This window comes from Nilaparvata lugens, chromosome 1, assembly GCF_014356525.2.
Source record: "Nilaparvata lugens isolate BPH chromosome 1, ASM1435652v1, whole genome shotgun sequence".
In the NCBI taxonomy this organism is placed as follows: domain Eukaryota; kingdom Metazoa; phylum Arthropoda; class Insecta; order Hemiptera; family Delphacidae; genus Nilaparvata; species Nilaparvata lugens.
Genome location: NC_052504.1, coordinates 93,429,331 through 93,453,244, shown reverse-complemented (window position 1 = coordinate 93,453,244; position 23,914 = coordinate 93,429,331). Strand labels below are relative to the sequence as shown.

At 35.9% G+C, this 23,914-nt stretch overlaps 2 protein-coding genes across 3 annotated transcripts in view; both read left to right on the top strand.

Moving 5' to 3' along the window:
* Nucleotides 1-365: 365 nt before the first annotated feature.
* On the top strand, nt 366-6,583 carry LOC120349418. The gene is made up of 3 exons (XM_039419418.1): nt 366-463; nt 2,203-5,045; nt 6,513-6,583. Exons 1-3 carry the CDS (start codon nt 366-368, stop codon nt 6,581-6,583), a joined length of 3,012 nt encoding a protein of 1,003 aa, XP_039275352.1.
* Nucleotides 6,584-8,192: 1,609 nt separating this feature from the next.
* The window catches only part of LOC111059425 (testis-expressed protein 10), a 71,211-nt gene continuing 55,489 nt past the window's right edge, over nt 8,193-23,914 (top strand). Inside the window, exons 1-6 of one of the 2 annotated variants that reach the window (XM_039419627.1) lie at nt 8,193-8,291; nt 9,111-9,315; nt 9,830-10,036; nt 12,711-13,053; nt 14,353-14,492; nt 16,158-16,248. In XM_039419627.1, the coding sequence (XP_039275561.1) occupies nt 9,124-9,315; nt 9,830-10,036; nt 12,711-13,053; nt 14,353-14,492; nt 16,158-16,248 (973 nt within the window). In that variant the 5' untranslated portion in view covers nt 8,193-8,291; nt 9,111-9,123. The remainder of the gene's footprint in view (nt 8,292-9,110; nt 9,316-9,829; nt 10,037-12,710; nt 13,054-14,352; nt 14,493-16,157; nt 16,249-23,914) is intronic. The other variant, XM_039419628.1, reaches the window with a different exon arrangement.

Here is a 23,914-nt window from a genome sequence, read left to right as displayed (position 1 = left end):
AGCACATGAACAGTCACCAGAAGTTGGAGAACGCTGGCCGCTTCAAAACGGCAACATCGTGCCTCTGTATCCCTCCTGCTTCGATTTTACGTGTAGTCCTGGGACATATTTACAAACCATGTTACAGAAAAAGCCTACGATCGTAGAGGTCCACTGATTGTGCCTGTCAAATTTATTTTTATTTGTTGCGTAGATTTTCAGATTTGGTGAATTAGTTTTTAGAAGTTACATGAAAACATGTAAAGCGGTCGTCACACCAACGTCTGCTAGCGGTAGCGAGCTCGCTCCCGCGGAGGTAGTTTTTCTGGAAGCAGTTCACACCAAAAAACGTCCGCCAGCGGTAGTTTGGTTTTGTTCTTGTTTTGATGAGGCTGGTTCTCCAGAAGTGGGGGAAGGCCGGCAACCAGAGCGCTACCGATGGCGAAGTTCTGGAGTTCGCTTTCCATGTTATTAGATTGGCCAGGTCAGACCGAGCTCACTACCGCTAGCAGTACTCCAACTAGGAGACGTTTCAAAAGTTCGCCTGGCTCGCGAAGTGAAACTACCTCCGCGGTAGCGAGCTCGTTGTGACCTGCACAACTTAATAACATGGAAGGCGAGTTTTTTGACTTCGCTACCGCCGCGGACGCGAGCTCAGTGTGACCTGCCCTTAACAGTCGTTACAGTCAAAAACAGTTGTTTTTGCTCCAGTCGGAGTAGATTATATCTATCCTAGAACTGTGCCCTTTCCCTCGCACTCGGTTTCACGAGTTGAACTTCAATATAATATTCTGAATTCCTGATTAACACCAGATCGCAAGGTACTGTAGTCTATACTCATCGTCGTCTTTTGAGTTTATCAATTTTCCAACTTTCAATTTAAACAATCCTAAACCGCCATTTTTCATCCGTTTTTCAGAAATTAATACATTCTTCCATTATTTTGCAAGAAAGGTAGGCCTACAGAGGATTTCTCAGAAATTAGCAAGTATTTAACGATGGATCTGGCCAAATAGAACTGGCCAACTAGAATCGAAAACTATAATCTGTGAAAAATTACTTTTGACTTGAAGGGACATGCACAGTAGAGAAAATTAGGGATAAAGCGGCGCGATGTCACCGTTCTGAACTGACCTGCGTTCTCTAATTTCCAATCATTGTTTAGCTGCTCATGATACGCATACGGATGATTCCTCTCTGGAAGCATTTAGTCACCTGAGTCTAATTGGCAACTGCGTTTCTACCTATGACTCAGTTCATCATTGCAATTGACTGATCTCTCTTGTACGGAGTATAAGTGCTATTTGAATTGGCGTTTGGACAAAGATTATAAAACGATAAGATCTTTGCTATAACAGTGAAAAATTGAGTACGGGAAAACATAGGATTCTACGTAGTTTCATTTTTGAGCTCTATAGGCCTGCTATTATTTAAATAAAGAATCAAAGTTACTGAATCTCCAGGTACTATTCATTCATTAAACCTGGAGCGAATGCATCTCCAGGTGGTCTACATTCGCCTCGATACCTAAAAATTCAATGGAAAAGGAATTTTCATATTTGTTGGAATAAATACTTTTGTTGGACAAGGTGATATATGATGTAATCAAGTGAAGGAGAGTAAATGAGGCAGATGACGATAGTTTATTTCGATCAAATAAAATTTATTTAATAATAATTTCATCCATAGCCTACGAACGTTTGTTAAGCTGCGTTTACACCAAGGTTATTAACAAAATGTTAATAACTTAATCCTTACAGATTCTATTAGATTGAACGGAACTTGACAAACACATAATTATGTTCATCATGTGTATGATAAGTTATATTGAATTTAATGAAATCTATAAGGACGGAGAAATAAACATTTTCTTAATAACTTTGGTGTAAACGCAGCTTTAGTGTCTCTTGAATATCAACCAAAACACTGTTGGGATTACACCTGTCTACATAAGTTTCTTGATATTAATAGGCTAGATTGCAGACTCTATAGAATTGATAAAGATATTATCGGTCCCAAGCCCGGGGTCCCACTTTTAGGGGGAAAGGAGGAGGGTTTGCGAAGGGCCAACAACCCTTCCAGTAAAACTGTCAACGTTATGGAAACTCAGAATGAGCCTCGGATTGGACAGGATTTAAGGATTAAAAAACGGAAACAAACTGGCTTTGGAAAACGGAAAAATGACTTAAGACTATTTACATGGAATGTGCGTACCCTATTCAGAAACAGAGCACTGCAGCAGCTTACAGACACATTAACAGCCTACAAAGCAGACATAGCTGCAATCCAAGAAGTAAGATGGACAGGAGACGGTGTTATACACAAAAGAAACGCAGACTTCTACTACAGCTGCCACAAGACTAAACACTGTTTTGGTGTGGGCTTCCTAGTTATGAAGCATATCAGGCAGTTAGTGATTGATTTTAAGGCAATAAATGAACGAATCGGAGTTTTACGAGTTAGAGGAAGGTTTTTCAATCTATCAATAATCAACTGCCATGCACCTACTGAAGAAAAGCCTGATGAAGAGAAGGATACATTTTATGGAGATCTTGAGAGAGCGTATAACGCATGCCCAAAACATGACATTAAAGTTCTAATGGGAGATATGAATGCTAAAATAGGACGGGAAGAAATCTACAAACAGCAAGCGGGTTCTCACAGCCTACATAATGAATCCAATCTGAACGGAATAAGACTTATCAACTTCGCTGCATCTAAAGGAATGGTGATAAGCAGCACATCCTTTCCCAGGAAAAATATCCATAAGGAAACTTGGGTCTCCCCGGATATGGCTACATATAATCAAATTGATCATGTGATGATAGATGGCCGGCATCGTTCTAATGTTATGGCTGTAAGGACCTTTAGAGGAGCAAATATAGATTCGGACCACTACCTTGTTGGAGCCACGCTCCGAGCACGGATCTCCAAAGTTAAAAATATAAAGGGAGCCAGACGCAAGAAGTTCAATGTTGGTGCCTTGAAAGAGGAGGACTCTTCTCAGAAATTCAAAGACTGTGTCCGGGATAATCTGCGAGTTGAAGAGGATGAAGATCCATCTGGTATGTGGAGAAGCCTAAGGGATGAACTGGAAAGGATTGCAGAAGATGTTATAGGAGTGGAAAGGCAAGAACAGACCAAAACATGGTTTGACTACGAATGCCAAGAGGCAACAAACAAAAAGAACACAGCCTATAAGAAGATGCAGCAGAGTCGAGGGACAAGGAGTACAGCCGAACAGTATAGAGCTATGAGAAGAGCTGAAAAGAGGATACATAAGAAAAAGAAGAAAGAATGGGAGAAGAAAGAGCTGGAGATCCTAGAAGCTGCAAGAGATAGGAATGAAACAAGAAAGTTTTACAACAAAGTTAATATTGGAAGAAAGGGTTTCATGCCAAGAACAACTTTGTGCAGAGCAAAGGATGGTGAACTGCTGAGTGAGCCGGGGAAAGTTTTGCGAAGATGGAAGGAGCACTTTGAAGAACTGTACCATCCTGCAATTCCACTGGAAAGGCCGGATGAAGAGGTAACTATCAACACCGACCTGGCAGAACAACCCCCTCCATCGGTGCGGGAGGTCCAATTGGCAGTGGAGAAGTTGAATAGAAACAAGGCACCAGGAGAAGATGGAATCCCAGCAGAACTTCTGAAAGATGCTGGAGATCACCTTGCTGAACAACTGCAAAAAGTGATCCATAAGGTGTGGGTGACAGAGCGGATGCCTGAGGACTGGACAGTAGGACTTATCTGCCCGATACATAAAAAAGGGGATCAAATGGAATGTAAGAATTATAGGGGCATAACCCTTCTCAACACTGGGTACAAAGTATTTTCAAACATTCTGTTTGCTAGGCTCAAACCGTTAGCAGAAAGGTGTGTAGGGAAGTATCAGACAGGATTCCGCTCCGGATGCTCTACAATAGATCAAATATTCTCGCTGCGACAGATTCTAGAGAAGGCTCATGAATATAAAATAGGAAGCTCCCACCTCTTCTTGGATTTCACCGCGGCCTATGACAGTATCCTGAGAGTAAGGCTATTCGAAGCCATGGATGAATTTCAATTCCCAAGGAAGCTCATCAACCTTACAAAAGCATCCTTGTCTAAAGTTGTATGCCGGGTGAAGATACAAAACCATCTGTCGGAGCCTTTTGAGATGGAGGCAGGGCTGAGACAAGGAGATGCTCTTTCATGTTTGTTATTCAATATAGCTTTAGAAAAAGTCATTCGTGAGTCAAAAGTCAACACTGAAGGGAATATTTTTTATAAATCAACCCAAATTCTCGCGTACGCAGACGACATTGATATCATTGGAAGATCGGTGAATGATATGAAGGAAGCCTTTAAAAATATTAAAAATGCAGCATTGCAAATGGGCCTTCACATAAATGAAAACAAAACAAAGGTCATGATCACATCAACGAACCACAACATCGGGGAGAGGCTTCAGATGAATGATAACTGTTTTGAGGTGAAAGATGATTTTGTATACCTGGGCTCCCTCGTCGATGGTAAAAATGAAACAACAAAGGAGGTGGAAAGGAGAATTCTCCTGTCCAGCAGATGCTTCTATGGTCTCTCCAAGTATATAAAAAACAAAGTGCTGAGCAGAGCCACAAAGTTTAAAATATATCGTTCGCTAATCCTGCCAGTACTCATGTATGGCAGTGAAACATGGACACTGTCCAAAAAAGACGAGAGCCAACTCAAAGTTTTTGAGAGGAGGGTACTGCGAAGCATCTGTGGTGGGATAAAAGTGGATGAGACCTGGCGGAGGAGGAAGAATGAGGAGCTCTACCAAGTATATTGTGAACCTGATGTGGTCAAAATGATAAAAATTGGTAGACTGCGATGGGCTGGCCACCTTATTCGGGCAGATGAGACCTACCCACCAAGGAGACTCATGCTGTACAGGATGGAAGGGAGGCGAAGACCAGGAAGGCCGAGACTGCGCTGGATGGACGGTGTTGACAAGGACGCACAAGTGATTGGAGCCAGAGGTTGGAAAGCGAGGGCGGAAGACAGAGACGAATGTAGGCGAATACTGGAGGAGGCCAAGACCTGTAGCGGGTTGTAGCGCCACTGATGATGATGAGTATCATCAATGTAGTAGCAAAATTGCCTTGAAAGTATAGCTACGTGTTCGGAGTAATAAATAATATATTTTTCTCTGTGGTATAGTTGAAGCTTAAATATAGAATGGGTACAATTATTGATCAGGGAGTTAAGTGAGTTATTGCATAAATTTCAACGTGAGAATATTAACAAGTTGCAAGATGTCACAGTGAAAGCAAAAGAAAGGGCACAATCAGACAATAAATAATGTATGTACAGAGATGGTGAGAATTATGGGAACAGCTTAATGTTTCTTTAGCTTTCTAACTGAAAGTTATTTTCCAATTAGAATATGATCCCCAAAGAAATAGTTGAAATTGTTATTGTAAAAGAAAAATTTATCTGTTTCCATGATTTTTAAGAAATCTGTTTCATATATTCCTACTCATAATATGTTTCTTTTATTAAATTCTGATGGAATTTTGTTTAAACTGTATAACTTTAAATACTACTATAGTCACCAATGTATGATTGAAATATATGCATAACTAAATAATTATGATATTCCATCTTCAGCTGACGGCTTAGAAGCCAAGCTTATGATTTAATTTATATTTGAATGTATTGTTTTGATTGTCAAAAATCATTATTCTATTCTATTCCTACTTCAGGGCCTCTCTGTGGGCCTATATTTCATGATAATAATGTACAAGTTTGTATTTATTTATTTATTTATTAGAACAGGCACAAACACGATATTTGGAAAGAGAAACAGGCAATTGCCCAAAACTTCTTCAATTCCTTGATTTTGGCACATAAATAGTCCAAAGTGAGGTTAAGTTTAAAATTTGTATTGATACTTCAACCACATTAATTTGTATAAAACTGGAAAAAATGAAGAATATAATAACATCTACGAATGTACCATTTATGGGGAAACCCCCAGGACCCTCTATCCTTTGGGGGTATTCCTTCCCCCCCCCACTCATACCTCTTGGTTTTTGCCCACCTCCTAGCAGTTTGGTGAAATGGCGCCACTAATTCTATACCATTAAAAACAGAATTGGGAATCAATCAGGTTATTTTTGTGAAAAACACGGGTAGCCTAGGGCTCCGTACCACCGATTGTCTAGGAGTCAAAGAAGAATTGGAAGTAGAGAAGACAGGGACTGAAGAGGAAGGTAATGTTGAGGAAACGGGGGGAAGCTACTCGCTCATTCTCATCTCCCAGAAAAGTCTCCATTTTCATGCTGCACCCCTGTCATGAGGACGACCTTATGGCAATGGAACACCCTTCTCTGTCTCTCTCCATGGTTATGACCGTGCGTGGACGAGGAGCACAAAGAAAAGTGGGGGTAGAAGTGTGCTTGTGAAGCCAGTAGTAATGCAGACTGATCTAGACTGTTGAACGAGGGAATATCCCTCCCCTCTTACCAAACTAACAACAGATTGTTGTGGCAGCTCGTTGTTTGCAGGGCCAGTTGTTATCGACCTGTATGCGAGCGCAAGGCAACACAACCAGACAGTGCAACAGAACGTGCACTAAGCATGACACACACTATTCACCTTCGAAAATGCCGCCTCCACACTCTTGCCCAGTGCGTACAAATGACGACAACTGTGAGCGTGAATTGCTACTATGCCACCCTTTGACAATAAATATACTATAAATCTATAAATGTTCAAAGATGTCTCTCTCCTTCACTCCGCCCGTATGTATGTATACAGTTAGCCGCTTGGCAAGCAACTTGGCTAGGGTGTGGCGCTGATATAAGGTACTTACACACTAGCAAGCGACGATGAGCGAGCATGGTCAAGTAGTAAGCCACATAACAAGGCCTGAGTGTTCTACATTGTAGGGCTCAGTTCAAATTAGCAGCTCAGCGATTTCAATCACACAAATATAATAATAATATAGTGTAGTCACTTTACGTCTATAGTGAGGTCCAGGTTATAATGACAGTGTAGGAAGATAGGAGAAAAGGGTTGCCAGATTTCAGCCTTACCACCCAAACAGCTGATTCTGGTATATCTAATAAATTTAACTGTCCATGATTGCTGAAAATAATTAATCATATTTTATTTGTCAAGAAAATATATTTTTTGAAGATGTAATAATAAATTTTCATGATTGAGATCAAATATTTTGTCAATTATTTGAATTTCCACATTGTTGACAAACGATGTGGCAACATCGCAAAGCTTGAAAGAGATAGCACCATCTGTTTTGTTGAATGATAGACAAGGATAGCAACATCATTGCAAATCACACACTGCCATTATAACTTGGACCTCATTATATATCATGTTTGATCTTTGAATTCTGGAAATCATTCAAGATGACAAATAATATGGAGAAGTCTATAGTTTCTTTTCCATTTCAGATGGTTAACAGTAATATGATTGGATCATTTAAGATATTTTAAAACTAAACTAGAGCCTAAGTTATTGGAAATAAGTTCAGTATTGGAAAATGAATCAATGATACTTCATAGAAAACATTGGAGGACAAAGCTATGTTCCTAAAATCAAGGATGACAAAAATGAATTTATAAAAAATAACTTTCATAAATGAAAGTTGATTTGTCATTTACTCTGATAAATTGATCTGTCATTTATTCTGACAAATTTATTCGTCAAAATTCAAGTAAGCTCTGAAGACTTCCTACAGAATGACGACCACAACTCGACTGCGTTTCCAGTGGATAAAAAAAGGTATAAAATATCAAGTAGGTAGGTATTGAGTTTTCAGATGATTGGGGACTCAAAGCGATCATTTTATGAAGCTTAAAACTTATGAATCTTCAACAAAGAAGTCCTATTGAATATAGAAACCATTGCAGTTTTAAAGTTGTAAGTTCATTTGAGAACCATTGAATAAACATACAGTATTACCATAGATAATACCTCTATGGTATTACATAGTCACATAAATTATTGGTTTCGCTCACCAATATTAATATTATTATTTCATGTAAACGATCTCTATGAACTTACATTCACATTAAATATTAGTATATAACGTTCTTCAATTAAATTATTACATCAACACAAAAATTGGATGCACACACAAAAAGTTATTATTTTCGCCACCTATAGCGCTCAAGTCGAAATCGCGAACATAATATTAAATCGCGATCCGGTAGGCCGTGTCAGATCTAGGACGTCACGAAACGAAAGCTCAGAAAACAGAAAGTGAGGTTAGGTAAAAAGTAAACTGTCCATGTGACTTGACTTACTGATATTTGTTTTGTGTAAGTTTCAAAATTTCAGGTTTGCTGTTTTATTTTATGATTAATGCATTTGATTTTGTCAATAATGAATTCATACGACGTTCTACAACTATTTCGTATTCATGAATAAATAATATCCTTTTATTTGAAGAGTTGAAAGATACTGTTTATTGTAAAGATTTTCTTGTTTTTAATAATTAAAAATACTTCTAACAAGAAATAAATAGAATTGAAATAGTAATTAAACAAATTAAAGCTATTAACCAGTTTATTCTATTCTATAGCTATGAACTATTTATTAAATTAAGCTAATTTTAAACTGATTCTGGATGAAACATGGTTGCTATTTTTTTACAAACTTTATTTGCTTTATGATAACACGTTATTATTCAGGCTGGTTTTTTTAAAATTTAAAATTTTAAGGTTTTTTCACAATGTGTTCTCAATTTTAGAATTGAGAAGTCATAAAAATAAGAGGTAACACTTAACAAGTAAACCGACCTAACAACTAACAACCACATGTAATTGTGTTGAAGCATCAAGTTTGGTACAGTGTAATAATTCACACTAATATATTCCAACGTATCCACTTCTCTCCATACTTCCACTTATTGCGTTTTTAACTATTGGTTCCAATTATATGGTAGAATAATTTTTAAGTTACTTTGATTAGAATATTAAAAACCATACTATTATATCAAGTAAACACTGAAATATGTATATAAGTTATAAAAGATATGAAATATCTCCTCTTCCTAGTGTATCGTTTTCTAATCTTGTTAACCCCTATTTTTTAAAATTCTTTTTTGTAATTTAATAAGTTTATTTTTCTGTTTCCAGATAGGAATTCAAGATGGTTAAAACGTCACATAAACGTTTCATGAAGAAGGAGAAGAATAAAGTAAAACTGAAAGGCCAGAGACTGCTTCCAAAAGGTCAAAATGTTACAAATACTAATTTCAAAGTTAAGAAAATTGTTATAAAAGAGCAACTTAAGGAAGCAGGAGACTCCGAGCTTTTATCAAAGAAAAAATTGAATGTCAAGGTAAGTTTCCGGTGAAAAAGAAATTAATAGATGATTTGAGTCTTGTAAGTATTCCAAAAAAGGTATTTAAGAAGTCAGCATTCTTATCTCATCTGTAAACTGTGACTGATTTCATGCAGTGCTTCTTTGTTTTTTCATGCTATGTGCAGTTGGCTTATTTCAACTTCCGCCTGCCCCTGCACCGAACAAATAGAGATAATCTCATTAGAGATTAACTTGAGTTTTAACTCAACCCAAGTTCAATCTATGTACCTAAAGTTTAATCCAACTTGAGTTTAATTACTTTTTAGCGCTAGTTTTGTAATCAATTTTTATATCATCATCTCAAACAGGTCTAGTACCTCGAGATGTTAATACTCAATTGGCATTTTATTTTGTTGCAGTATTTTCCCATGTTGTAAAATTTGTATTGTTTTCATTATGTATTTCTAAGATGTTGTATTTTTATTTCTGCCAATAAAACATTTTCAATTTAACCTAACTTCAATTTTACTCTATTTTCTGAACTACACAGGAGCTAGTATCTCGGCTGACCCATCACAATGTGGGCATGCGCAGAGAGGCACTGTTGGGACTCAAGCAGACCGCAGAGATTTGTACGTCGGAAGCGTTCGTTCGCCATTTGCCGACAATGCTGGAGAGTGCGGCCAGCCTGGTGATAGACAGAGACAGCGATGTTCGGGCCGATGCGCTAAAACTTCTCCGTGCAGTTCTCGCCAAGGTATAATAATAATATATTCCTAAATTCAACTAAAGTGTAAAACACCCAACACCTTCATTCAACTAAACTAACTATGCTAGAGATATAAATAAACATAGAAACAAGTTGTGAGTTAACAATTTTAAAAAGGGTACTTGGATTTCTATTTTTATTAAAAAAAAAAATTTGTAACTAACCATTGTATGTAATATTGTAATTTATCTAATATTTTGTGTAATTGATGTTGTAGTTTTAGTTTTTTTGGGAAATAAACATTTTATTTATTTATTTATTTATATTCAAGAGTAGCACAAGTTGTGAGTAAACAATTTAAAAAACGTTACTTGTATTTCGATTTTAATTTATATTCAAGAGTAGCCCTAACGGAAAAAAATACAATTTGATGGCGAATCAACCTAATATACTAGAGATTTATAATGGTTGAACAACCAAATCAAGTTTCTCGTTTCTTCAATAAATGAGTGGTAGAGACAGCAACATATATAGTAAGTGTGAAGTGGTTGTGAAAAACAATTTACTCCAGTGAACTAGAGATTTTTCTATTAAAGAGCTCTCTGACGTGTCATTATAGACGGTCAATTGCTAGAACAACCGAAACTAGTTTCTAGTTTATTCAATAAATGAGTGGAAGAGACAACAACGTAGTAATTGTTAAGTGGTTGTGACAAACAATTTACTCCAGTGAACTAGAGATTTTCCTATTAAAGAGCTCTCTGACGTGTCATTATAGACGGTCAATTGCTAGAACAACCGAAACTAGTTTCTAGCTTATTCAATAAATAAGTTGAGGCTACCACATAATAGTAAGAGATGTGAAAAGAACCTTATTCCAGTGAAATGATTGTACTAGAGATTTTTTTAAAGAGCATTCTGATATGTCATCATTGACAATCGTAGAACAACCGTAGAAGGTTGTCTACAGCTGTCTACAAGTCTAATAAAGATGAAGATGTTGGTTTCAAAATCAACTGCATTCCTGTGTACAAGTCTAATAAATGTGGATGTGACAAAAATAAAACTGAATTTTCTCAATTAATTGATGGAAAGTTTTGAATGAGAATTGATATTGTGGAATTACTCCATAATTGAAAAAACTCAGCTTTTTTGTCACATCCTCATTTATTAGACTTGTACATTAGGACTTCAGTTTTGAATTGAAACCAACACATCTTCATCTTTATTAGACTTGTACATAGCTGTAATAGTGTTGGTTTCTACACGAAACTGCAGTCCTGTGCACAAATCCAATAAATGTGGATGTGACAAAATGAAACTGTGTTTCTTCAATATTATGGAGAAATTCCACAATATCAGATTTTATTCAACAATTTTTATCAATTCTTTGTAACTAAAAGTTCATGTAGCCTTATCAAAATACTTGAATAATGTTTGCAGATTTGAAAATATATCGAAATGTTTTTAGAAAGCATTAGAAATTCTTTTTTATTCATTCATTTATACAATAAGTACATTATCAAAATGATTGGGAGAGGAAAAAAAGGTAACCTTGTGCTATTCCTCTCCCAAATTTAGATAACACATAGTCCGAAATAGGTTAAGTCTTGCAGTTCTTCAATTCACAAAATTTTCAGTCCTCAAGTCATTTTTATTCTAAATAAAATTATTTAATATATATTAAAATCTCGTTACGAAATAATTTAAAAAGGGTACTCAGTAACGAAATAATTGACCGAGCGAAGTGAGGTCTAAGATTCAAGTCGACGGTTTGAATGTTTAAATGTTTATATGTTGCGCATTTACGGCGAAACGCGGTAATAGATTTTCATGAAATTTGACGGGTATGTTCCTTTTTTAATTGCGCGTCGACGTATATACAAGGTTTTTGGAAATTTTGCATTTCAAGGATAATATTAAAGGAAAAAGAAGCCTCCTTCATACGCCAATATTAGAGTAAAAATCAGACTATACAATTATTCATCATACTGCTGAGTCATCAGCTGACAAGTGATTACACAGACGTGTGGAAAAGCCAGTCTATTACTGTATTTGTATAAGGTCTATAGTTTCAATCAAAGACATTAAAGAGGTATACATCTTTAAGCTGGGTTTACACCAAAGTTATTAACAAAATGGTTATAACTTAATCCTTATAGATTCTATTAGATTAAACGGAAGTTGACAAACACATATGTTCATCATGTGTATGATAAGTTATGTTCAATCTAATATAATCTATAAGGATTTAGTTATTAACATATTTTTAATAAATTTGGTCTAATCGCAGCTTTAAGGTCTTTGGTTTCAATATTTTGTTTTGCAGTCATGGTATTATTATGCGTGCCCATCAGTATCAATATTCTCACATTTGAAAAAAACTAATTTAATAGGTGAATAAAAATAAACAAATGAACTAAATAATGCTGGAGAAATTATAATATTTTTGATTCTAAAAAATTAATTTTCATCAGATAGAAAGATCATCACGGAACTGGATGAATTATATCATATGGAATACAAATTCAAACGTGAACTGAGTTTGTTAAACATTTAAAACCGTTGACATCAGGTACTTGTGGATGAGAATACTGCGTGAGGTCTATTGTTCACAGAACTACTAGTTCCCCTAAACGGGGACTCAGATTCATATTTTTATTTATATTCAAAAGTAGCCCTGAAGAAAAAATACAATCGAAATGTTTGCTTGTTTGGACAGGTGTCGCTGGAACAGATAACGCCGCTGTTCTCGATACTGAGCTCGTTTCTGGTGTGTGCGATGACACACATCGACATCGCGATCAGGGAGGACTCTCTGAAGCTGCTCGACATCCTGCTGGCCGAGTGTGGGCCACTAGTGGCGGCCACTGCTGACGACCTGTTGCCCAGGTTCATTGACCTGATCTCGCAGAGCAGTGGCGGTGTGAGGACGCTCTCGCTGCACATGGGCGGGCGGCTGACTGTGGGCAAGTGGCGGGCTCAGGTGCTCTACAGACTGTGGAAGCTGTTGTCGTCGCTGCAGAGGAAGCAGGCGGGTTTGGAGGGGTCTAGGTTGAGCACATGTAAGCACAGGCGGTTCACGTTCTATTTAGAGCAAACAATACAATATTTTACAAATTATTGCTAAAACTAATAATATAATAATAAATAATGATGTCATCGCTGCAGAAGAAGCAGACGAAAGTCGATTCTAGTCTCCGCGACGTCACCATTTGAAAACACATGCTCTCGACTAGAGTCGAGTCTCTTCTTGACATGAGTCGCGTGATTGTGAGTTGAGCCAAACTTTCATATGGAAAATACCAATCCACAATGCTTTCATTTACACTAAATCTCGTACTGTGATCAATTGAATGAGTGTAACAAAGATGTTGGGTGGCTACTGTGAATCGATCTTGCTGCTCCAATATCTACTCCCACACACGCATGTCTTTTAAAATTGTTTTTGTCATAGTCATTCAATCTCAGCTGTTTTCCATGCATGTAATCAATCCGGTAAACAGCTGTTTGCAAAACAAATAAACATATGATTCTCATTACAACATACTCTACTGCAAAGACCTTGAAGAGATATAGACTCACAATGCCTATGCCTTCCCAATGATAGCTCTTACTTGAAATAGAAGGCCGCCATTGGGATATTTTAGCACGAGATATTATATCTATATATGTGTAATACTATAGATTACAAAGGCATTGGTATGTAATAATCCTATAGGTTGCCCCTTCAATGGCCGATTTCAATTCCAAGTACGACACTAGCGCTGCATGTGAGTCTAAGCATCTTTAAGGTCTTTGCTCTACTGTATACTGTAATGAAACCATTATGTTTTCTTAACAGTCGAGTATGTTTCCTAGTACCGATATAGCAACAGCAAAACTGCTACAAAAAACCACCTTCAGCGCTCCAGGTGGAAGCTTTGTCAACTTTCACAAAATTCCTGATTCGGAATTTGTAAACTAGGTTATGTTTATAGAATCTAGAATGCATGTAGTAACTTCAGCACAAAAAGGTAGTGTTATCTATTTCTCAATTATTCTTCCTTAGATTATTATGACAAAAAATTGTGTACGTTACTTGGACGTGAATTTCTTTTGCAGTGCTCGAATGAAATTCTAGTCTCGGCTAACGCCTCGACTAGAAACATCATACTCGCCTGCAAAAGGCCCCTTTGCCGTCCATGTGACGTAAGATACTATTCTTGGCTCCTAGAAGGCTAGAACCGACTATAAAAGATATTAAAAAATGAAGATATTCATAGAAGATATTCATTTCTTGACTATAGGAATTTGAAAATGTTCCTTTCAAATTGGTAAAAAGCATTTCAAGGTTGTAAATTTCAATTTTGAATCGGTCCCAGGTTGTCGGACTGTTCACTGGAATGATGATGACCCACTCTGTGTGCCACTGTATTCCGACATGCGACTACAAGCCAGCCATGAGTTGGCGTTGGCCAGAAATACAGGTGCCGTCAGGAGCTCAGCTGCTGAGAAAATACAGGTGAAGAAATTTAATTCTTGTTTTGTTGAGTGCTTAATACAAAGTGCGCCAGAGAAACTTACTTGAAAAAATTCCTGCGCGGTGAATTGGTCGTGTAGAGGGGCAGGAGGGGGTCCATTCCATCTGTAGTGGAAAGTTCCCAGGTTTATCCTCCCTCATGTTCTGGTCTAGAGGGCAGCGGGCCTTCGAAGTTGAGAGCTTCTTTTCTAATAGTAGATCACTACTTGTTGCTACACAACGTGCATTCCGCGCTCGATTTGAAATTCCTCCTCACCTACTCGTTCCTGGCCGTAATTCGATTCTGTCGTGGCTTAACTCATTTCGGGGGTGTGGAAGTGTCGCTAAACCCAGAAATGGACTTTAACGAAGTATCAGAATTCCAGAAAATATCGAAAGAGTGAGGCAGTCAGTTGTGCTTTCTCCCCGGCGTTCGGCTCGCAAACACTCGCTTCTATGGCAATTTCTGACTTCACTGTTCGACGAATTTTCTATGAAGACCTTCAATTTCATCCATATAAATTGGCTGTTGTTCAAGAATTGACTGAACGCGATTTTGTTGCCCGTCAAAATGCATGTGACAACCTGCCTGAAGACGCGGTCATTTTTTTCTGTGACAAGGCTCATTTCCACATACGTTTCCTCAATGTGATTTTTTTATAGGGTTATTTGAAATCCCTGGTTTATGTCGATCGACCAAGGACTATAGCACACCTCAAGAACAATATTCGCGACGCGATTGCCAACACAGCGATTGATATATTGCAACGAGTGTATACAAATTTCAAAAATCCAGTTTATCAGTGTATGCGTAATGGGGGACGCCATTGATCCGATGACATTTTAAAGTCTGCATGAAAAAAATGGGAAATTGTATTCTCTTAAAAAAAAGATCAAAACAATAACTAAAGTACTTTTGTTTTTATTGACTTTCAAATAAGTAAGTTTCTCTGGAGCACTTTGTATATTGTCATTGATACCTAATCTATCATACTAACATTGAAAATATTAGAAGACAACTCATATATTTAAGCACTAAAATTATAAATAAAATTCCCGAACAAATTATTAGCTGTGCCAAGATAACAAAAAAAGTAAAAACAGATATCAATGCTTGGATCAAAATTAACTACTTCTTCTACCTTTGAGAAAGTTAACAGAGAACTTTTCTGATTAGTGCGCTCACTTCCCCTACTTGTGCTCTATCACATACCTTTCCCAATCCTTTCCAAAAATTCCAAGGATCAAAAGCCTTCCTATGACATGGATAGCCATAGTTGGAAGAACTTTTGATCCTCTATCCTTCTTCACCACATAACATGTATAATTTGCCTTCTAATATTGTAATGTGTTTTCATATTTATGTTATTTATTTTATACTGTAATGTTTTTTTATTGATGTGATTAATTTTTATTTCATATTGATGTATCTTATGTGTGTGTGTGTGTGAATAAATAAATTGAAATTGAAAATTGAAATTTCTTATTGTATTGAGTTGACTTATACAAGAAGCCACGTTGTAGACTTGAGCAATATATCAACTAATAATTATTATATATTTTGACAGAGCTTCATTAATGTTCAATTAGAAATGATCAACTAACAAGTATGATTTATTCTTCAATTATCATACACTGAAATACAATGAGTTCTCCTGTCTTTTATAGGGTTACATTGAGAAATTGATTCCTCTGCTGTTGGACACCTTTATCGAAGTAGCGCCTCTCAAAGCAAAGGATAATAATAGCAAAGATGATGGTGAGTTTTTTACACATTTGAAGTTTCTTATGTTATGAGGCTTGTTTAACATCTTGTCCTAACCTTACCCAACGATACCAGTGCTGGATTCACACACGATAGTGAACAGTGAAAATATAATTCTTGTAAGCTCTAATGGGGTTGTTCATACTCACTTGGCCGGGCTGAGTGTGAATAGTCCAATAAGAACACGTGGGAATTATATTTTCACTGTCACTGTTGTGTGTGAATCCAGCCACTTACGTAACGTTACATCGGACATTTTTGTCTGACAGGCAAATAGTGTTCTCTAACAGCTGACCTGCAAAAGCACTCAAACCATCGCACACCTGCATCGAAAGTGACTGCCACCAACGTTCAGGGTTTTGGCTGTACAGTTGTATCGTAGGCCTACATGTAAAACGTTATGTTAGTGGCCAGCCTCATATCATGAGCTGCCTTATAATAATAATAATAATTGATGGACATGTTGAGAAAGGAGGCTATCATAATTGAAGGGGTTATATAATACAAGGGGTCCAAGTGACATATTGTTAGTTTCGATAAAATTGAGTCCAAAGTTTACTTACATTAATTAATTCTTCATTCATGACATGAATATAGAAATGATATTCACCTATTCCTATACCTATTCAGTATGCTTTTACCAAATCAAACGTACAGTTTCATGTCTCAAATTGCTTTCCTTTCTCAGTTATCAGCTAAATAGTGATAAGAAGTATCACTTGTACCCCTTGTTTACCAAACAAAACTCTATTTTCTAGCTACACATAAATCTATCAAATTAACCAGCAATTGAACAATGATTTATGACCTCATTACATTATTATCTGATTCGCTAATTTGTTCTTGAGGTATCTTTAGCTTGGTGACATGGCTTAATCAAGGTTAAATTTAATTTGATGGATACGAGCAACCGTTGTCCTGTAAACAAGGGATCCAAGTCACTTGGACCCGTTGTTTAATCAAATAAACAGCTGTTTGAAAATGTGGTTTGAAAATTTTACACCAGATGTCAGCACTGATTAGACTTACGCTTATACCTCTTGTATACTAGATTTTTACCACTTTCAGCTATCGATTACTGTAGCTAACCCAAAAAAATAAAAAATGTCACTTGGACCCCTTGTATTCTGACCCCCTCAATTGATGTTGCGGTGCCAGATGTAGAAATTCTTAAAAAACCCGTGGAGAGAAACTCAGGAATTATCAGGAACTCGCATTCGAACTCAAAAATATGTATGGCTTGCACAAGGTCAAAATATTGCCAATTATTATAACTGTGGGGGGGCTGATACCAAAAACAACAGTGGAATGCTGCAAAATGATTGACGTTTCAGACAATCTAGTAGAAAAAACTAAAAAATCAGTTCTACTAGATATGGCAAGTATAGTGCGTCAAACACTGCAATGTACCTGGTAGTTGAAATGTAGGCTGATGAGAACAATCTGAATAATAGCATAGAGAAACAATAGCATAAGTAGATATCCCATGGTATAGGGCATTTATGTCGTAATTTTTACTGTTATCTCAAGCCGATCATCCACGTAGTTCTTTCCCGTGAAGCTATGTGACGCTGGTAGTCTCTCATATTGTGCCGTTCATACACTCTTACCCGGTCAAAACAGTAAAAATCGACAGTAATCGGCTTGAGATTGTGCCAAAGAAGATAATTTTGAATAAAATTTAGAATTTAGAAATAGGCCGGCACATCTAGAAAATACCTGAGTCTAGACCTAATTCATGCAGGTGAACGGGCTACAGTCAAGAAAACTTCAATTAATCTTGCCATGCCTGATTTAATAGGTTTATACTATAGAAAATCACTACAATTTGAAATAATAGAAAAATACAAACAGTTTCAATAAACATTGGCAGCTAAAATCGAACAACAGAAACAACAATATCATGTTACTTTGTTGACATTCTTCATCTGATTCGGGGGCGCATTACTATCCCCGTTTAGATAGCAATACGTCACAAAACCAAACAAGATCAGTCATAAAATAACCAATCAATTTCAACATGAAATTACTCAAGAAAGAAAAAAACCCGTTGAACCCAAATTTCGTCGATAGTAACCCATATAACCCATTTCATAATAATTTTGAATCCCCACTTTTTATTGACATTCTCGAATGAACCTTTGTTTCACTACACTGCACTTTCGTTGGTTTGTACGTTGCTTTATCGTCGGGGTTACAGTACCTTGTTTTTGGCGGTGAGCTTTTACCGGTTGAATTTGCTTGACGGCGACGTCCTCTTACGTCCCTAGACCTGTCGTCTGAACGGGTGTCTTGAAGCGGTTTTACATAAAGTTGCGGAACCAAAGGGGTGGTAGTACAAGAAGTTGGTTTGGGGACACACATGAACCGCTGTAAATAAATGTATTACAGCATTAATTTCTAACTCTTCCTACAATTCATCAAAAGCTAAAACAGGAGTTTATTCTGTTATTTAATTTAGATTTTATCTTGATGTTCTGATTTCATTCTCAAAATTTAACAGATTTAAAACAAATTTACTTGCCAGAGTGTCATTAATATACAAAGCAACTTTATGAAAACACTCGTAATAAATTGATATAATGCTTTTAGAAAAATGAATACTTCATTAATTATGATGTTAACTTTCATGATATTTTTGGTTTGGTTTGCGAAATCAAATATAATTTTTCATATAGTAGCTCGGCTAGTATTGTTGGAAACTTGTGCGCCAGCCAACATTTATTTTATTTATTAATTATGAACTTTAGGACGCAATCCAAGTGTAAATAACGGGCATTCGCCCAAAACTGCTCAGAACCTTAATTAAAAATGAACATTCATTAACATTAATTTCCTGGAAAAGAAAAACTTTCTTCTTCGTCTATTAAGATTTCTATCATAAAAAAATTACTAAATCATTCGAAAGCCTTAATGACATAAGAAAACAGAGTCTGAAAAATATAAATTATAAAATGTCATAAACTCAATATGAACATAATCTTAAAAATTTCATTCCAATTTAAATGCTATCTTCCTGACTTTCAGCAATACTCTACGATAATATATCTCCAGAAACAATAACTCAAATGTAACGTAACTGAAAACTTTCTATACTTCTGTAGAAAAAAAATTTATAAGTATCTTCCATCACTAATAAAATCAAAGGATTATTCTCAATCAATATTATTAACTTGAAAAATAACAGGCTTAATTAATTCAATACTCTTATGGAAGTTTCAATCACTAAAACTCCCTAAATTATATTTTAACCTTATTTTACGTACCTTAGCGGTTATTTGAAGAAACAATTATTCGTACATGATGAAGAAACACAATTAAACTTTTCAGGACATGGCACTACTAGAAAATTTAAACTTTAATAAAAATAAAACTAACTAATGATATAAACTTGTAAACTTGCCCAAAAAGGGCGAAACATAATGACTACATCTTTACTCTCGTAGTGCTCCTAGCAAAGTGTCCTCCGAAACGTAATCTGGTCTGTCGGCTGGGGAATCGCCCCACTACTGTATTTAGAAACAGGTCTCCTATTGGGCGAAGAGAATCAATTTGACCAATCGTCGAGTGCCTTCTAGAGCCTTTGGACCAAATAGTAACTGCAAAATCGGTAGTTTGTTATAATTTCAATGCTTGCTGTTTTCCAACTTATCGCATTTTATGTCACGACAAGAAGGCTAAGTTTTAGAGATAATTCCATAATCTACATTCCTCGACGACTCGGAGCCACAATTTTTAAATATCTATCATTGGAAACTCGAAGTCATGGCCGTTCATAATAGAGAGAGAAAATAATTTATTTCGCTAACTCACTTACAATAATGGCTCTAGTCTATTGCGTATTAATTTACTATTATAACTTGGGAAAAGGCCTGAATTAAAGAGAGTGCACGGCACACTCCCCTTCCTTCCGGTGTGAAACACGCAAAAAGAAATCTAATCAGGATATGTTACCATAGAGGCATTCTGTATGATTTGGAGAGTCGAATTTCTGGATTGATAGTAGGATCCAATTTGAAGCGGGCCCTCTTCAAAAGAAATCTCTTTAATCATTCCGAAATTCAGCAAAATGTATAACTAATTGAGATTTGTGGCAAGAGTCTTTAAAACTGTGGCAAGAGTCAGGACAAAACAATATGGACGTGTCCACCTTTTAAGTAGGTACTAAAGACGGACCGAGTATAATAATCTTTGAATACTTCAATCACTTTATTGAGTCCCTGGTTATTTTCTTGGCAAACTCTAACATGGGAAAACGTTTAAAAGACATCATAGTTTTAATTGGTTCTATGTTACTCTGCTGTTGTAAAATATGAAGTACGTTGATCATAATAGTAAAGGATGAAACTTTTTCACTCAGCTGAATGTATTGAAATCTAACTATCATTACTATAGAGTTGAGAGTGCAATATATTTTTAACAATATAAACTAATTCGATAGGCAAAACTATTCTACATAGACTACGATTCAAAGATAACAATGAGTGAAATTGCATTATTTGATCAACGCGAGAGCTATATGACACAAGCACGATTTTGCATTCCACAATCATGAGAAAAACACTTTTCATTATAATATTCTAGTAGGAAACTTCTACCACAGAACGCTAGTCAAAACAAAACTATGATCGAGTGCCAGGCTATTATTTATCGCAAACTCAAAGTACGTGACATTTTCTCTAAACACTGGGAGCATAATTTTCATCGCATGATTTAATAATATGAAAATCCAGCTCGAACTTAGCATTGTTGGACTGCTACTGCTTGCCTTCTGATTACCAACATTATTGAATTTACCAATACACTAACACATTAATAGACTACTAATACACTATTACTGATTCTCAAGTTCACTGACATTTTCAACCTTACTGGAGCCTCACATAATTATTTCTCAACAATAAATTTCATATCCAACTAGTTTCAATTACTCTACTAGATCTCAAAATATCTCAACTTATTCACATGGAAAACTTGATTGCAATTTTACTATTCATCATTAAAAAATTTATCATTTCATCAAAGATTTTCCTATTTTTTTTTTTATTTATTAATTCTTTTTGACTACTTATCTCTAAAGGGTCCTACTACTGTTAATTACCCCAATTTAATTTTCCCAACAAAAATTCTATTTCCTTTTTGACACGAATTTTCCTACATATTTCTACTTTCATATCCCCCCAATTAACCTTTTAATCAACCTTTCAACTCTCAACTACAGAATAATTTAAACTCATGCTTAACTCAAGAGATTTTCCCTTTTCATTTCAAATTCAACTAGAAGAATTTCACTGTTAATTTTATTTTAATTTAACCCGTTCAGTACTGTTCCAATATTTATTTCTACTTTCACTGATAACCATTTTAACATTACCTAGGTACTCGAAAAAGTTTCTCTGTTATTTTATTTGTATACCTTAACTAATCACTTTAAATATTCATTGTCTAAAACTTTCAATTTCCGTTACCATATACCAAATTTCTAAGCAACTTTAAACTCAATAATACCCCCTTTTTTTTTTACTAATTATTACTTGTGTTTTTGCGGCTGACTTTCCTACCAAACATTAACGAACCTTTTGACTGGGCTTCCCTAAACTGCATTACGCTGATTGTTTTCCTTACAATCACTACGAAGACTCACTAAATATTCTAGATTTCGGTTTACGTTATTCTACTGACGAGCCCCATAACTCTCGAATGAACCAGACCGTTTACTAGATACAAAAAAAAATCTTAGTTTACACCATCTTCGGTGCCTTTCGCTAAAATTATACCATTCCACCGTACAAATTTGCAAGGTTAGTCACAGCTAGATTCCTTGATTTGTTACATGGACAACTATCGGGCAGTGCTCCGTTCTCTCTGGACACGGACCTACACTCGCGCCGATTACCTAAATTCAACAACAACACACACAGGCAGGACATCCCCTTGTCCTCCTCTAAATCTTGAGTCTCAACTAAACAAACAAAAAAATTCCCCACAGTCTACAGGAAACGTTACCAACACAACGGATCTTTACACTATCACTACGCATGCCTACCGCAAAAATCACACCTAAAAAAAAAAATATCTCCAATAATAAAACTGATTCACCTTTTCGAGAATAAACATTACTGATAAAGGGACTTAACAACCTCATCTGAATCAACTTATTTTCATACAAATTCCCAAGGATTTGATTATCGTTTCAACTTTAATCTACAATATCTAATTGTTTAGTTTAAACATCTCAAGGCCAAAATACTCATCAACTTTTCAAAACTACATATCAACAATAACTAATAAAACAGTTCCTATTTATTCTTGATTACCTTCGATCTACCTAAACTTATCAAAAAAATTTCCTATTTTCCTCAAACATTCTCCCATAATAATTTCCGAATTTTCCTAATTTACTTGGGTTGACCTTTAAAATCTCAATATTCCCTTTCACTACTACTATAATGATATTCAACTACCAGACGTGAGACCAGAATACGTACGTTGACATTACAATAATTTCTATCATCATTCACGGAATTACAGAATGCAAAAAATTTATTCAGCACTTTGAATCAGTTGTTTTTCACCTATGCTAGTTTCTTCTACTAATTTTTATTCTACCGTTAAACCTTTAATTTCTTAATGATCAATTTCAATATGAAGTTTCAGAATACTTTCAACTTAAGCTTCAATAATACCTGACTTTATCTTCAAGCGCTTCAAAATATTTTCATTTTAATGGTTTAACATAACTGAATAACTTTCCTGTTTCATCTACGATTATTTAAACTTCAGAAAAATTGGAGTAGCAACTATAAATTATTCATTCAACTCCAAACCTAAAATATTGACAGTGAACACGTTCACAGAATGAATTATTAAGTATAGACTCAGAAAAATTGATCTAGTATTATTAGAGTAAGTTATGAAAAATTTAATTTTTTAGAAAATTTGAATTCCAGAGATTTAAATATCTCTAGACAGCAGAGTGGCGCAGTTGTGTGCCTAAGAAGATAATTTTGAATAAAATTTAGAATTTAGAAATAGGCCGGCACATCTAGAAAATACCTGAGTCTAGACCTAATTCATGCAGGTGAACGGGCTACAGTCAAGAAAAAACTTCAATTAATCTTGCCATGCCTGATTTAATAGGTTTATACTATAGAAAATCACTACAATTTGAAATAATAGAAAAATACAAACAGTTTCAATAAACATTGGCAGCTAAAATCGAACAACAGAAACAACAATATCATGTTACTTTGTTGACATTCTTCATCTGATTCGGGGGCGCATTACTATCCCCGTTTAGATAGCAATACGTCACAAAACCAAACAAGATCAGTCATAAAATAACCAATCAATTTCAACATGAAATTACTCAAGAAAGAAAAAAACCCGTTGAACCCAAATTTCGTCGATAGTAACCCATATAACCCATTTCATAATAATTTTGAATCCCCACTTTTTATTGACATTCTCGAATGAACCTTTGTTTCACTACACTGCACTTTCGTTGGTTTGTACGTTGCTTTATCGTCGGGGTTACAGTACCTTGTTTTTGGCGGTGAGCTTTTACCGGTTGAATTTGGCTTGACGGCGACGTCCTCTTACGTCCCTAGACCTGTCGTCTGAACGGGTGTCTTGAAGCGGTTTTACATAAAGTTGCGGA